The 14,471-nt window shown below is 36.6% G+C and overlaps 1 protein-coding gene across 2 annotated transcripts; it reads left to right on the top strand.

The window, feature by feature from the left end:
- The first annotated feature begins 433 nt into the window (after positions 1–433).
- On the top strand, positions 434–14,257 carry PLRG1 (pleiotropic regulator 1). 2 transcript variants are annotated; one of them, XM_024731770.1, is made up of 16 exons: positions 448–547; positions 1,939–2,045; positions 2,339–2,410; positions 3,078–3,220; positions 3,927–3,980; positions 4,850–4,943; positions 5,157–5,238; positions 6,597–6,698; positions 7,443–7,535; positions 9,603–9,752; positions 9,842–9,943; positions 10,441–10,543; positions 11,265–11,373; positions 12,388–12,527; positions 13,006–13,199; positions 13,773–14,257. In XM_024731770.1, the coding sequence occupies exons 4-16, from the start codon at positions 3,091–3,093 to the stop codon at positions 13,830–13,832; spliced, it is 1,413 nt and encodes a 470-aa protein (XP_024587538.1). In that variant the 5' UTR covers positions 448–547; positions 1,939–2,045; positions 2,339–2,410; positions 3,078–3,090; the 3' UTR covers positions 13,833–14,257. The 2 variants fall into 2 exon arrangements, with proteins under 2 accessions (XP_024587537.1, XP_024587538.1); XM_024731769.1 differs by lacking the exon at positions 2,339–2,410 and having other exon boundaries at positions 434–547.
- The last annotated feature ends 214 nt before the right edge of the window (positions 14,258–14,471 follow it).

Here is a 14,471-nt window from a genome sequence, read left to right as displayed (position 1 = left end):
CAAGACTAAAAAGATTTCTAAATGCTTCCAGCCAAATTGAGCCAAGTAGCGGAATCAGGCGACAAAAATCACGGAGGCGACCCCCGAAGAAGGCAAGGAGGGGTAAGAGCCTTCGCGCTCTCCGGACCTTCCCTAGAACTGACTGCTGAGGTTGTCTGAAAAAAAAGTATTAAGATTCCAGAGAACAGAATGCAAACAACCACAGCCCTAAACCAAAATATTTAAGGCTGAGAGTAAGGTAGAAAACGATATTATCTCAAGATTTCTGCAGAAGCGAGTAAAACCTTTACTCCCGCGATTCCGGCAGCTTCCGCCCCGCAGTCTCGAAGCTCCGCCCCACAGGCGGCCCCCGAGGAGAAAGGCCCGCCCTTTGGCCCCAGACTGCCTACGGCCCACCAGCGCGCGTGCGCAGAGTCTTACGTCACATCCGGCGCCAGGACGCCCGATTCAGGAAGGGGCCGAGTAGTTGTGGCGGCGGTTTCCGTCCAGTTGGTTGGTGTTTCATCCTTGCTGGAGCGACTGGGTAGATCGCGGCGTCATGGTCGAGGTAAAGTGACACTTGGGTGCCCAGGGGCCATCTGTTCTGGATTATTTTTCTTTGGCGGCGGGCGTGAGGGATCGAGGGTGCTGGGAGTCAGGGGAGAGTAGCGGCTGCGAGGGGAGGCTGTTTGGCCGAGGCCGGGTAGTCTCTTAAGGTTTTTAGGGAGGCAGAGAAGCCGGATGAGAGCACGAGTTGGAGGTTCTGTCTGGGCGGGAAGCCTGAGATAATTCCTCCAGTTTTCATTTGGCCCTTGGGCACTTGAGCTGGGCACTGTCCTCTGAGGCGGAGTTTCTGTCGATGTTCGACCAGTGGTACTAGCTGCCTGCTGGGTCGAGTCGGTGATTCTGTGTCTTACAAAACTGGCGGTCTTCTCTGGTCCTCATTTTTTGTCTTACTAAAGCTCTTCCCCGGGAAAACCTGCCATTCTTGAATTTTTGCATTTTCCGCTAGCTTGAACAACTATTAGCAAGCCTTGTTCGTTTTATCTCAAAATTGTTGACTCTTGTTCAGGCCCACTGCCATCACCTGAATTCAGACCACATCATCCACCAACGCTGATGCTTTAGCTCTTAGGTGGTCTCCTTGCTTCTGTTTCTGTCACCCCTCCCCCACCCCCAGTAAATTGATCAGTTTAAAACGTAGAATGTTCGAGCTTTTCTTGCTTAAGACCCTTTAGTGGTCCTATGTATCTAGAGCAAAAATGCAGACCGTTGCAATGGTATAAAAAAAAAACTTATCTGGACCTTGTCTATCCTTACAACCTCATCTTGCATCATCAACCCACCCTTTCACCGAACATACACAGCTGTACTGCAGGTTCTGGCATTATTTCGGTTACCAAACGCCTTTGTATTTACATGGCCTTTTCTCTCTGCTTGGATTGTTCTTACCTCTATTTTGTGCAAGGCTAACTCCCTCTCTGCTTAGCTGCCACCTCAGAGAGATCTTTCATTACCACCCTAAGGTCTTCTTCTGTCCTCGGTCTCAGCCCCCTGCTTGTTTCCTTCATAGCACTTATTAGAATGTGGAGTTACTTTGTTTGTTTTTATTTGCCTGTTTCCTCTTGAGCACAGGGACCGTGGCTGCCTTTCATCATTCTGTTGTTAGTTTCTAGCACAATACCTGCCACTCAATTAGTAGGAGTTCAGTAAATATTTATTGAGTAAATGACTAATCTCAGGCATCACTCAGCTGGTATACCTGGGGCTCTGGCCCAAGAGGAGCTTCTTCCTCTTCTCTGAACTTGACTCCTATAGCTTGCTACAGATAGCTGTGGTGAGTGGTACAAAGCTTTTTACATATTTAAACATGTAAAGTGTATAACTAATTTCACTTTAATTTAGGTTATGGTATATATAATTTGTAGCTAGATATGTAATTATACTCTTTTGTTCTAGGAGGTACAGAAACATTCTGTGCACACACTTGTGTTCAGGTCATTGAAGAGAACCCATGACATGTTTGTGGCTGATAATGGAAAACCTGTGCCTTTGGATGAAGAGAGGTAGGGATAGTTCCTTTTCAATTGCTAGAATATTTCAACTTATAATATTGGGGGAAGAGAGCAGGGAGAGGGGAAGGTTTAAAGATTAGTAAGTAATACTAACTCATAGGATATCTATTCAGTAATGAGTTGTGTTTGGGCATAATTTAAGCTGAGTTAACTTTATTTTTTTTGGCCTTATCTTTTACAGTAAAAGTCCCATTAATTAATTGCATTTTACAAATACCCAGTAATTAGGAGAGTCCCTTTTAGGCGTTATATTTTATAATCAATCACTTTGTATGTGCTTTCAGCTTCCTGCTGCTCTCAGAGCCTTGCTGAGCTGAAATTGTACCTGGCCAGTACCTCTACTCCCATCTTTTCTCGTTAGTATGATGAAGATTTTTGAGTGGTGGCATATTTTTGGTTCTACATCTCCAGCTCCAGTCTGGGATTGCATTATGTGCAGTGTTCCTTCTTTGTCCTTTACCCTTCTTTAAAAATCTACCTAATTCCTCAAACAAGCATTTATATTTAATTTACCAAGTGGACTATCCTTAAAAGTAGCATAATAAGTGCATTTGTTTCTAAAATGCTGAATTAAGTACTTGGATTAGTTTGAACTAATCTTTCTAGGTATATCCAGGAAAGGTTACTATAGAAGCTTTTACTGTATTTTTATATTTAGACATTTGAAGGAAAGTATACTGACTTTGAGGTTTTTTTTAAAGGATATATTAGTTTCTATATATTTTAAAATGAGTTAGACCTTTGATAAATCAACATGAAAGTTTTTATATAATTGGTTAACAAACTAAACTATTACTTAATGGATGCTATGTGGTAGATTGTGAACAAAAGTGTGGAAATGCACTTGGAAATTTTTTAAAATATTGTTTAACTTTAAAATCTTAATAGTAACTTTTTCTACATGATTAGGCAAACTTAAGCTACTTAAATACTTGTTTTCTGGATATCTGTGAATATATTTACATTGGTGAATATATTTAAAGTACTCAAAGATACATTTTTATGTTTATAATTTTTAAATAGTCACAAACGAAAAATGGCAATCAAGCTGCGTAATGAGTATGGTCCTGTGTTGCATATGCCTACTTCAAAAGAAAATCTTAAAGAGAAAGGCCCTCAGAATGCATCAGATTCATATGGACACAAACAATATCCTGCCAATCAAGGTGAGTATGGCATTGTCAGAAATGTCAGGATTTATATGTGAATTTTAAAAATAGAAAAATGAAATGTCTTATTAGTGCTTCTTCTGGAAGGACTTATTAGAGCCATACCCTATTTAACAGCTTTATTTCCTCATTGGAGTAGTGAGTGAGATTATTGGTTGGTGGATTTTTCCCTTATAGGAAATTAAAACAGTGGTATAATGATGGCAGAAATTCTTAGGATATGGAGATAGTCATAGTGGAGACTAAAGGAAAAATTCCTAACCTGTGGGGAATTTTTCTTTCATCTATCTGTTTTGGCTATAATTCAGAAAGATGATATTAAGTACTAAAATTGTAGTGAATAAAGGTAATCCAAGATTCCACAGGAAAACCATTTGTTTGGAAGATAAACCTGAGTGGATTATTACTTGATAAGATGACCTCTCTACACACCATTGCTATATAGCAAATGTACAAGCTTTCTTGACACCACATCAGCAAATGATCAAAGAACTACCTGTGAACATGGTCTTCAGAAGGCAAAGCAAAAATGATCAACTTACCTTATTTCTCAGGCTTGGGCTTAGTTGGGAAAATTTGAGATATCCAGTTGATAATTTAATATTATTTAATTCATTAAAAGACGTGATACTTGTATATAAGGTAATTTTGCCAAAGATGAATTTTCTCTCTCTCTCTCTCTCTCTCTCCCTTTTTTTAATAGGACAAGAAGTTGAATATTTGGTGACAGGTACACATCCGTATCCACCAGGACCTGGTAAGTAGCTGTTATATTTGAAAATGTCTTATTGTCACTTATATTTCCATGACTGAGCCAATAATATGATTCCCATTGCCTGTAAAATATAAGATAAGCTCAATAACCAAGCATCCAGGCATAGCTGTTTAGATGATAATTAACTAAGTTTCACATGCATTCATTCAGCAAACATTCTTAAGCACTTATTTTTTTTTAGGCACTGTGCTAAGAATTCAAAGACAATAAGACTGCTCCAGGCTAAGACAAGCTTATTACCTGGAAGTTTAGTCGGACACATAAATATCACAAAGCTTATAAAAGTGTTAGAAGTGTTAGTATAGAAGCAGGTATGATAGAAACATATCCTGGGTGTGTTGTATGTGAAGAGGAATTAGCACACAAATGGAGTGGCCAGTATAACAGGGTGGAGGACAAAAAGCTTAGTATATCCAGGTTCTAGTAATTTTAGAGGACGGAATTCACTATATTCAAGTATAGATGAATTGGTGCTTCTTGTTGTAGGAATTTACATTTACCCTTCGAAACATTCTGTTAGTATTTGGGGAACTGCTTAATTTTTATATTTGAAGGTAATATCCCAAGATAATAGAAATTTAACTTTACTATCTTGGGCTATGTTAATATTAAGCTGTTTTGATTAAATATATGAGACAAATTTGAGATATATGTTGTTGGGCAATATTTATTGTAAAAGAATTAGAAACAAAAGACCTACAAAATGTAACAAAAATTTTTGTCATATCACCACCTAGAGATAATCACCATTACCTTTTTGTTATGTTTTCCTCCACTATTTTATTGTAAATGCATGTAAATGGAAGCAAAGATAGATACTAAAAGGAGTTGATTTTTTTTTATTTCAACAGGGGTTGCTTTGACAGCGGACACTAAGATCCAAAGAATGCCAAGTGAATCAGCTGCACAGTCCTTAGCTGTGGCATTACCTACTTCTCAAGCCAGGTAGGAGATACTATGCTTCTAAATAACAAAGATTTTGAAAGCATAGTTTACTGTTCACATTTTTTCTCATTTTTAAATTTGTTTCTTTGTAGTTACGTATTGTATGACATTTTCCTTTACCAGTGCTTACAAAAACTTAAGATATAGAGTCAGTCCTGCAGAACACCTGACTGGAGACTAATTACTTAGAATATGGTGTTTCTTTTGCCTCAGGGTTGATGCAAACCGTAGTACACCTGCTGGAGGTGAATACCGACACCCTGGGGCTTCTGACCGGTCACAGCCTGCAGGGGCGGTAAGTTGTCTGTGTCAAATCACATCACGCTGTGGGTTTCTAACTTTAACGTGTTGCCTATTTCCATTTATTCCAAGATTCTTACCTTAGATATTAATAAATGAACATTTTCCTTGGACTTGTTCAAGTAAATAGCGGCCTGAGCTAGTTGCTAATATTTCATAGCCCTAAAATTTAAGTTGCTAGTGGATTGACAGAATAATTTAAAGTTCTGTTAATTCTGTGTCTACTTGCACGTTGGACATAACATTTATTTTGATGAAGATAATGTGACGATGCTCTGTATTACCCACTATTAAAAATGCAAGCATGGTTATTCTGAAGCTTCTATTAGTACGTGTTAGATATGAAAGTGTTTTTTTATTAAACTCTCATTTGGTTTGTACGGTTAGAGTTGAGTGCTATTAGTATCGTAATATTCACAGGCTATACAACTAATATCTTACAAATGAGCATTTAGAAATATATTATTTGTTTGTAAGTAAATGGCAGCTACTGTTGTTATTGGTGAAAGTAGTTATAGAAAGAATAACTGAAAATATGCAGTTTGCTTTATTATGCTGTTACTTGAAGTGAGTGCAGTCTTTACTTCCTCAGTTTATTATGCAGTTGCTTTGTGAAGTGAATGAATTTGTAGTCCTCCTACCAGGGTCTTTAGCCTCCATTCACAGCATCTGCCCAGGCTTTCTGCCTCCTTAGGATATAACATAAGCTTCTTGAGGGCAGTAACTTTACAGGCTTCAGTGTTTTTTGGACGGGTGGATGCTATCAGTATATGGTTATATCAGCTAGTATACCCTTTAAGATAGTATTGAAATACTTTTGTGGGAGTTAAATAGAAGGAACTTTCAGTTTCTCCTTTGTAGTATGAAATCAATAATGTTAAAATATGACAAAAGCAACGGCATTAATCCACATATATTTACTTAAATAATAATGGGAGCTTACATTTAGCATTTACTACACTGTTACAGTCTTCATAATAACTGTATGAGATAGTTGCTGTTATTTCCATTTTACTAATGAGGCACAGAGGTTACATAATTTATACCCAAGGTCATTAGCTAGTAATGGACAGAGTTGGGTTTTGAACCCGTGCACAGTGATATGTGCTCTCAATGTTAAGGTTCTGCCTCTCTGAGATTTTTTAATTGTTTTTTAAAGTTAAAATTAACATACGGAAAATATAGTTCTGATTGGAAGTCTTAGACTCATTTTCTAGGTATGCAGATATTTTTCAGATATCTTTTTTTCTTAAGGAAAAATCTTTCATAAATCCCTTTGACTTTCCATTTTTGAATTGATAACATGAAACCTTAGGTAAGATATCTTTAATAATTAATCTATTCCATATCTAGGTTGTTATGGACAGTGGCAATGCCAAGAACTCCGCACTGATGGCTAAAAAAGCCCCTACAATGCCGAAACCTCAGTGGCACCCACCGTGGAAACTCTACAGAGTGAGTGAATCTGTATATTATTCCACTACATGAAACATGATCACTACTTTCCAGTTAAACAAGAGCCGAGGAATGGAATAAGGAGGAAACAGAGTGAATATGAGAGCTGGTAGAGTGATCTGAGGTGGGGTGGAGGGAGGGGCTTAGACAGTATCTTAAAAGATACTTTGGGAAGGAGACTTCATTAAATGGAAGTTATACTTGTATATTGTATAAGTGACAGTATAAAATATTGATAGAAGGCTACTAAATGGAGAGCAGACAAAATAAATTTAGGAAAGTGTTCGAGGTGTTCTATGCGAAGGCCAAGGAGAAAATCCATACATCAGGACATTTCTGTGGCCCTACCAGTTATCTTTTTAATTATAGTAAATTGGAATGATTCAAAATGTACCAAATCTAAAATAAAATGTAAATAGTAGGAAACGTACAGCTAGACAAATTATCATACCTTAGAATAGACTTTCTTTTGGTGTATAGATCTAATAAATCTTAATAGATATATAAATTTGGGTAACCACTACCGCAATCTGGATAATAGAAGTTCCATTGATTCAAAAACACCCCTGTGCTGTTTTCTTATAATCATATCCTTTCTCACCCCTGCCAACCATTCACCTTTTTTCGATCACTGTAGTTGTACTTTTCAGTTGTATCATATTTAACATAAGTGTGATGAGTTGAAATTGAATAAACTTTAGCTTCTGTGTAGTGAGCCTGCTCATTCTACCTTTTTAAATACAGGTGATCAGTGGGCATCTTGGCTGGGTTCGATGTATTGCTGTGGAACCTGGAAACCAGTGGTTTGTTACTGGATCTGCTGACAGAACTATAAAGGTAATAAGGAAGGAAGAAAAATGTAAACATGATTTTGTGTTTGCCGTGTAATTTTAATGTTTTATTTCCTCTGGTGAGAATTGCTGTTCTAGTTCTCTGATTTCTTAGACCCGAGTGTTGAGTAAAATTTATTATCTATACCAGTTAAAAGTCCCATATAGGGCTTCCCTGGTGGTGCATTGGTTAAGAATCCACCTGCCAATGCAGGGGACATCAGTTCAAGCCCTGGTCCGGGAAGATCCCACATGCTGTGGAGCAGCTAAGTCTCTGTGCCACGACTACTGAGCCTGCGCTCTAGAGCCCACGAGCCACAACTACTGAGTCCGTGTGCCTAGAGCCCATGCTCTGCAACAAGAGAAGCCACCGCAGTGAGAAGCCCGCGCACCACAATGAAGAGTAGCCCCTGCTCACCACAACTAGAGAAAGCCAGCGTGCAGCAATGAAGATTCAATGCAGCCAAAAATAAATAAAATAAATAAATTTAAAAAAAAAGTCTCAAATAAATATCTGTTTGAAAAGTGGTATTTAAGCAACAGTTTTTTTTCCAAACAGTACATGCTGACTATTTACAACTAATTTCTTCATATTTTTTTCTCCTTCTGGTTACAAAATTAAAGCATGCTTATCTATAAAAAATGTGGAAAATGTAAAGGAGTATAAAAGAATATAGACCCAGGGCTTCCCTGGTGGCGCAGTGGTTAAGAGTCTGCCTGCCATTGCAGGGGACCTGGGTTTGAGCCCTGTTCTGGGAAGATCCCACATGCCGCAGAGCAACTAAGCCCCCGCGCTACAACAAAGAGTAGCCCCCACTCGCTGCAACTAGAGAAAGCCTGCGTGCAGCAAGGAAGACCCAATGCAGCCAAAAAGAAAGAAAAGAGAAAGAATATAGACCCATGCATAATCCTACCACTGTCAGATATTTGAATTTTCTTTTTAACATTTATTTCTGTGTATGTGTATCTGCATTTTCTTCTGAGTTATTTTCCTGTGTATATAAATGTGTATCTTTTAAAAATCATGTTTGATATGTAATTTTGTTCCCAGCTTTTTTTCAGTTAATATTGTGTCAAAGACATATTCCTGTCAAAAACTGAACGTCTTTTTTTAAAAATTTATTTTAAGTATAGTTGATTTACAATATGTTAATTGCTGCTGTACAGCAAAGTGATTCAGTTATGCATATATATACATTCTTTCTCATATTCTTTTCCATTATGGTTTATCACAGGTATTGAATATAGTTCCCTGTGCTATACAGTAGGACCTTGTTACATATTCATTCTGTGTATTATGGTTTGCATCTGCTAATCCCAAACTCCTATCCTTTCCTCTCCTGAACATTTTTTTAAATGGTTCCATAGTATTATGTCATTTAGATATTCTATAATCTATTTTCCTTCTGTTAGGCATTAAAGTATTTTTAGTTTCCTGATTTTTCACTAACATAAGTAACGCTGTAGTTAATATGTGCCTAAAGCTTTTTCTGTATTTTAAAGTGTTATGATAGTTTCCCAGAAAAAAGTATTAAAGGTCAGGCATTCTTGAAGTTGACACCCAAAGTTAAAAATTATTTTCCAAAATGGGTGAATTGATACTTGCAGCATGTGAGAGGATCCTTTTCAGCACATTGCTTGTGTTTTTTAAAAAATATTTACTATTGTGATAAGCAGAAGTGAATATCTAATCTTTCAAAAACTGTGTATATAAAATTTATAGTGATGTTGAAGTTTTTGATACCTTTATTTGCTACGTTTAGGTTTTTTTTTTTAAGTTGATGCCATCCTTGACTAATTTAATACCTCAGTATTCATACTTTTACTATCAGTGATATCCTTTATATATTAAGAATATTAACTTTTTGTCACCTGTGCAAATATTTTCCCAGTTTGATCATGCCCTTTAATTCTCTTTTCCCTGATTTTATTTTTGTTGATGGGGTCATTTTGCAAACTTTTATATTTTTATGTGTTTTTATCTTTCACTTTTTGAAGACAATTTTAACATCAAGATTCTAAAAATTTGCTTTGGAATAATAAAGAAGAAAAATTAAGTATTTTTTGATTGCAGATCTGGGACTTGGCTAGTGGCAAGTTAAAACTGTCATTAACTGGGCACATCAGTACGGTGCGTGGTGTGATAGTGAGCACGAGGAGCCCGTACCTCTTCTCCTGTGGAGAAGACAAGCAAGTCAAATGCTGGGATCTTGAGTATAATAAGGTAAGCATGAAGTTAAGGATTGGAGACATTATGGGCCCCTGTTTATCTTCCTAATTGTAGAGATTTTAACTTTCTTTCTTATTTTTTAGGTTATAAGGCACTATCATGGACATCTGAGTGCAGTGTATGGTTTAGATCTGCACCCAACAATCGATGTGCTGGTGACCTGTAGCCGAGACTCAACTGCACGGGTAAATGGAATAGAGCTGATCTGTACATATATTGCATCTTACAGTATGCTTATTTGGTCCTAAAGTCATGTGTTTTTTGATAGAGAATTTAAAGATAGTTGCCTTGACCCATCAATGCCCTACCTAGTCTTCATCTTCTGAGTTCTGTGGCCCCACTATGTCTATAATTGGGAGGCCCCGCCCCTGATATGCGACCTCTCACATGCCAGTCTGTCACCACAGCTGTGGTCCATTAGCTGTTTCATTCAGTAGCCCCATTATACCCATTCTAGTCAGTAGGTCCCCTGATCTTGTAGCTTTTTTCCCCATTGGCTGCCTCCTATATACATTCCCCAGCCAGCTTACAGGTGGTTATTTCATTTACTCACTTTCTTCATTATATTCAAGGCAGGCACACAAAGTTGTCGAGTAGATTCCCAGGCTTGCATTGATCTAGTTACCTGCCTGAGATATGAATACCTGTTCTCTTTGATGGTATGTCTGTTGTGTTTTGATAGATTTGGGATGTGAGAACTAAAGCCAGTGTACACACGTTATCTGGACATACTAATGCGGTGGCTACAGTGAGGTGTCAAGCTGCGGAACCACAAATTATTACTGGTACGATCGATACTTTTCAAGTTTACAGTATATTCATATCAGAGTGCATTATGATTATACACTTTTCATATTTACTATGACTCTTGCTTTGTGTTGTATATACAGTGTTTCTGTGTGCACTTGAAATTTTTTGTGGTAACATTTCATCCCATTGTTTTTATCTCATACTTTTTACATATCATAGAATCTTTGTATCAGGTAATGTCTCACTAGAGAATAGTGCTATTAGATACAACTAAGCGTTGTTTTATAGTATCAAAATTACCGGTCTAGGAAATTAAAGTTAGAAGACAAAATACTCTCAGACTTTTAGAGCTGGTTTGAGTCTTGTTTTGCTTAAAATATGGTTAATATCATTGAATCTTCAAGACTAGAAAATAATTCCTTCCCATATGTTTCATTAACTAAATGATTATTAGAGTTTTTTCCTTCCTCTCCACTAGGGGATGACATCATGTCTTTGTTTTATTTGTTATTCACATTTGTTCTGTTATTCAGATGACAGTGCAACAAGCGTTTATTACATTCTTTTAAGAATTAAACTTAAAATCAACCAAATATTTTGGAACTATAGAAAACAATTAGCCAAGGGTTAATATGACTTTTATTTCATATATATATGTCTGTGGAGGAATGCTTCCAATTTTATTATATTTAATTTTCACATTCTTTTTTTCTGATCTGTGTGTATCTTGGGGATGTGTGTGTATTCTCCTTACAGGAAGCCATGACACTACAATACGATTATGGGATTTGGTGGCTGGAAAAACAAGAGTCACATTAACAAATCACAAAAAATCAGTCAGGGCTGTGGTTTTACATCCAAGACAGTAAGTATGTTTTCCTAAGTAGCTTCTCTTCTTTCTTCAGTTGTTAGTATAATACAGAAATACCAACATGAATACTACTTTGGTAGTCATTTAGCCACTGTCATTTTTTCACCTGTGCCACATAAGAACATGCATTTCTTTTATTTTCCTTGCGTAGTATTTTGCTTCATGGCCTCTATAAGACAAGGAAAGCTTTCTGCATGGTGAAAATGATGTCAAATGAGATAACACGAATAAATCATGGTTAAAAGTTGCATGTCATAATCGAAGCTAATAGTAGCTATATTTAATGTTTTGGACATAAATATTATTAGGCACTGAGCTATACATAGAATAGTTAATTCTTAAGGAGGAAGTTAATATAATCGGAAAAAATAGTAGTGATCATGAACATTATAGTCAGAGTATCCCAAGAGATGGAGAATAATATCACAACCTGTTGTCTATGAAACTATATCACCTGGCACTTTCTGGTCACAAGTCATATCTTGCCTCTCCTCCTCTCTTTCCCACTCTCCCTTACCTTTATTTTCACTCTTGTCCTTCCTCCCTTTCCCTGTCTTCCTCATTCCCTTTATTCTTCCCCCTCCCTTTCTCTCTTCGTCTTGCCTCTATTTCTTTCATTTTCTCCCTCTCTTCTTGTTCTGTCTCTCTCTCCTCTCTCTCTGGCTTTCTCTCTTGCTTTCTTGAAAATAGTTACATCACCCCTTGCCCTTTATGTGAGTTTAGGGGTTTGTATGTTTATTGCTTTAGCTTAGTGTAGAGCATCGGGGAAATGAGAGGAAAATAAAACTTCAACCTAGGACTTAACGTACATTTAAAATAATTTAAAAATCTGATATAACTTGGAACAAATATCTTGATATTTTTATCTCTTGGTATGATGATAATATTTTGCTAAAACTGCATAGATCCTGACTACACATGCAAAATACAACCATAATCAGATTTTATAAAATCCACCATTGTATTTAACTTGGTTTACTTTATCATTAATTCTTTATCTCATTTCAGTTACACATTTGCATCTGGTTCTCCAGATAACATAAAACAGTGGAAATTCCCCGATGGAAGTTTCATTCAAAATCTTTCTGGTCACAATGCTATTATTAATACACTGACAGTAAATTCTGATGGAGTGCTTGTATCTGGAGGTAAAATAAGATTTTTATGATAAATATGTTTTAGTCTGTCATCTTTTTCTTTTAGTGAGTAAAATTTCTAAGTCATCACACCTAAGTATTATAGCAGAACTTGCCTGTTTTAACGTTTGTTTGAATGTTCACGTGTGTTCATGCATATTCATAATGCACGTAGCATATTTCATAGTTTAGCTCTCTTTAAGTCCCCACATTGATAAATCTAAGTTAGGGGTTTATGCCAGAAATCGCCTAAAGTTTGGTTGTGTGTTCTGGAGTTGAATGTTGTTTTGTGGTGCTTTTTGAGATCTATAATAAATTCTGAATTAAGTACAAATGAAAGTAGACAAACTGATATTAAGAGGAGCTTGAGTGCCTGCATCTTATATATCTTTGTAGTAGTGACTGCAGTTACTACTGTGGTACTTAATAAACATTTGTCAAGCTGAATTGTTGAGAGGACACCAGGTTTAACTATATCTTTCCCTTTAAGCTGACAATGGCACTATGCATCTTTGGGACTGGAGAACTGGCTACAATTTCCAGAGAGTTCATGCAGCAGTGCAGCCTGGGTCTTTGGACAGTGAGTCAGGAATATTTGCTTGTGCTTTTGATCAGTCTGAAAGTCGGTTATTAACAGCTGAAGCTGATAAAACCATTAAAGTGTACAGAGAGGATGATACAGCGGTAAGATTTCTGTTTCATATACATTGTAAAGTATAATAAAATCAGCCATGCCAATTTTGCAAGCGTTTTCTCATTTTAAAGTTACTGAAATTATCAGAAGGGAAAGTAATCTTCATAATATTAAAGTATTTGTCATCTTGAATAGTGTCTGCTCATAGATTTCTTTATTGGTTTCATTGATGACAGCAAATCAATAGTTTTGATTTTATCTCAACGTTCCTTATTAGAGTTATTGGGAAAATCTCACACTAAGAATCACAGCAAATAAGTTGATTACTATGCAAATTAATTCTAGAATCATAAGCTTTGGTGTTATTAGAATGCCTAAATAGCAATTTTATTTAAAATGAAAAACCGTAAACTGAATTTGTAGCAAATGCATTCATCCTTTATTAGATTCAGATAATGCCAAAAGTTTGTCACTTATCTTAAAATTGTTAAAGAACTGCTAAATATATAATGCCAAGTAATATAATTTTGAGTAAGTGCCGGATTTTTGTTAGAAAGGAACCTATTAAATATGAAGCAGGCCTGAAATACTTTGTTTTAACTAACTTACTTTTCTATTTTTAGACAGAAGAAACTCATCCAGTCAGCTGGAAGCCAGAAATTATCAAGAGAAAGAGATTTTAATGTGGCGTTGTCTTCATGGTGGTTCCAGTTTTGTTTGTTTTTTTTTTAGCTTGGTATTGATGGGAATATCCAGTCATTTGTGCTCTGGCTAGGAATATAAAGCAAAAACTCACATGCTTGAATCATTGCTTTTTCATATTTTACAATGAACTGTCCTCTCCCCATGTTTTTATTTCTAAAATAAACAGTTTGAGATCCTAGGAGGTAAGATGCAGATATCAAGCATATGTGGGTTTGTTGAACATAACTATCCTAAAGATAGAATGATTTATCACTTTTATTAAAACACACTTTTTTTTTTTTTTAACTTACAGAACTGCTTACTGTAGTAGGACATGTTTTGAGGGGAGCAGTCTTTCTTTTTAATCCTTTAAAAACTGGTGTCTGTGACTGATAATTTGGGATTAAAGGATTTGAAGCGTTAACTTCTGTATGTTTATTCCACGTACAGTTTTTGAGTGCGTGTTCTGTAAAGTTCTGCACTAGATACTGTTCAGGAAGTAGACAGATGAGATGTGTCTGTCTTTTCAGATGGGTCCCCAACCCCTGGGCCACGGACCAGTACAGGTCCGTGGCCTGTTAGGAACCAGGCTGCACAGCAGGAGGTGAGCAGCGGGCAAGCGAGTGAAGCTTCATGTG

Source organism: Neophocaena asiaeorientalis, unplaced genomic scaffold (assembly GCF_003031525.2).
Source record: "Neophocaena asiaeorientalis asiaeorientalis breed wild unplaced genomic scaffold, Neophocaena_asiaeorientalis_V1.1 scaffold938, whole genome shotgun sequence".
Classification (NCBI taxonomy): Eukaryota; Metazoa; Chordata; class Mammalia; order Artiodactyla; family Phocoenidae; genus Neophocaena; species Neophocaena asiaeorientalis.
Note: the sequence above shows the minus strand (reverse complement) of the source record. Positions and strands in the feature narration are given on the sequence as shown.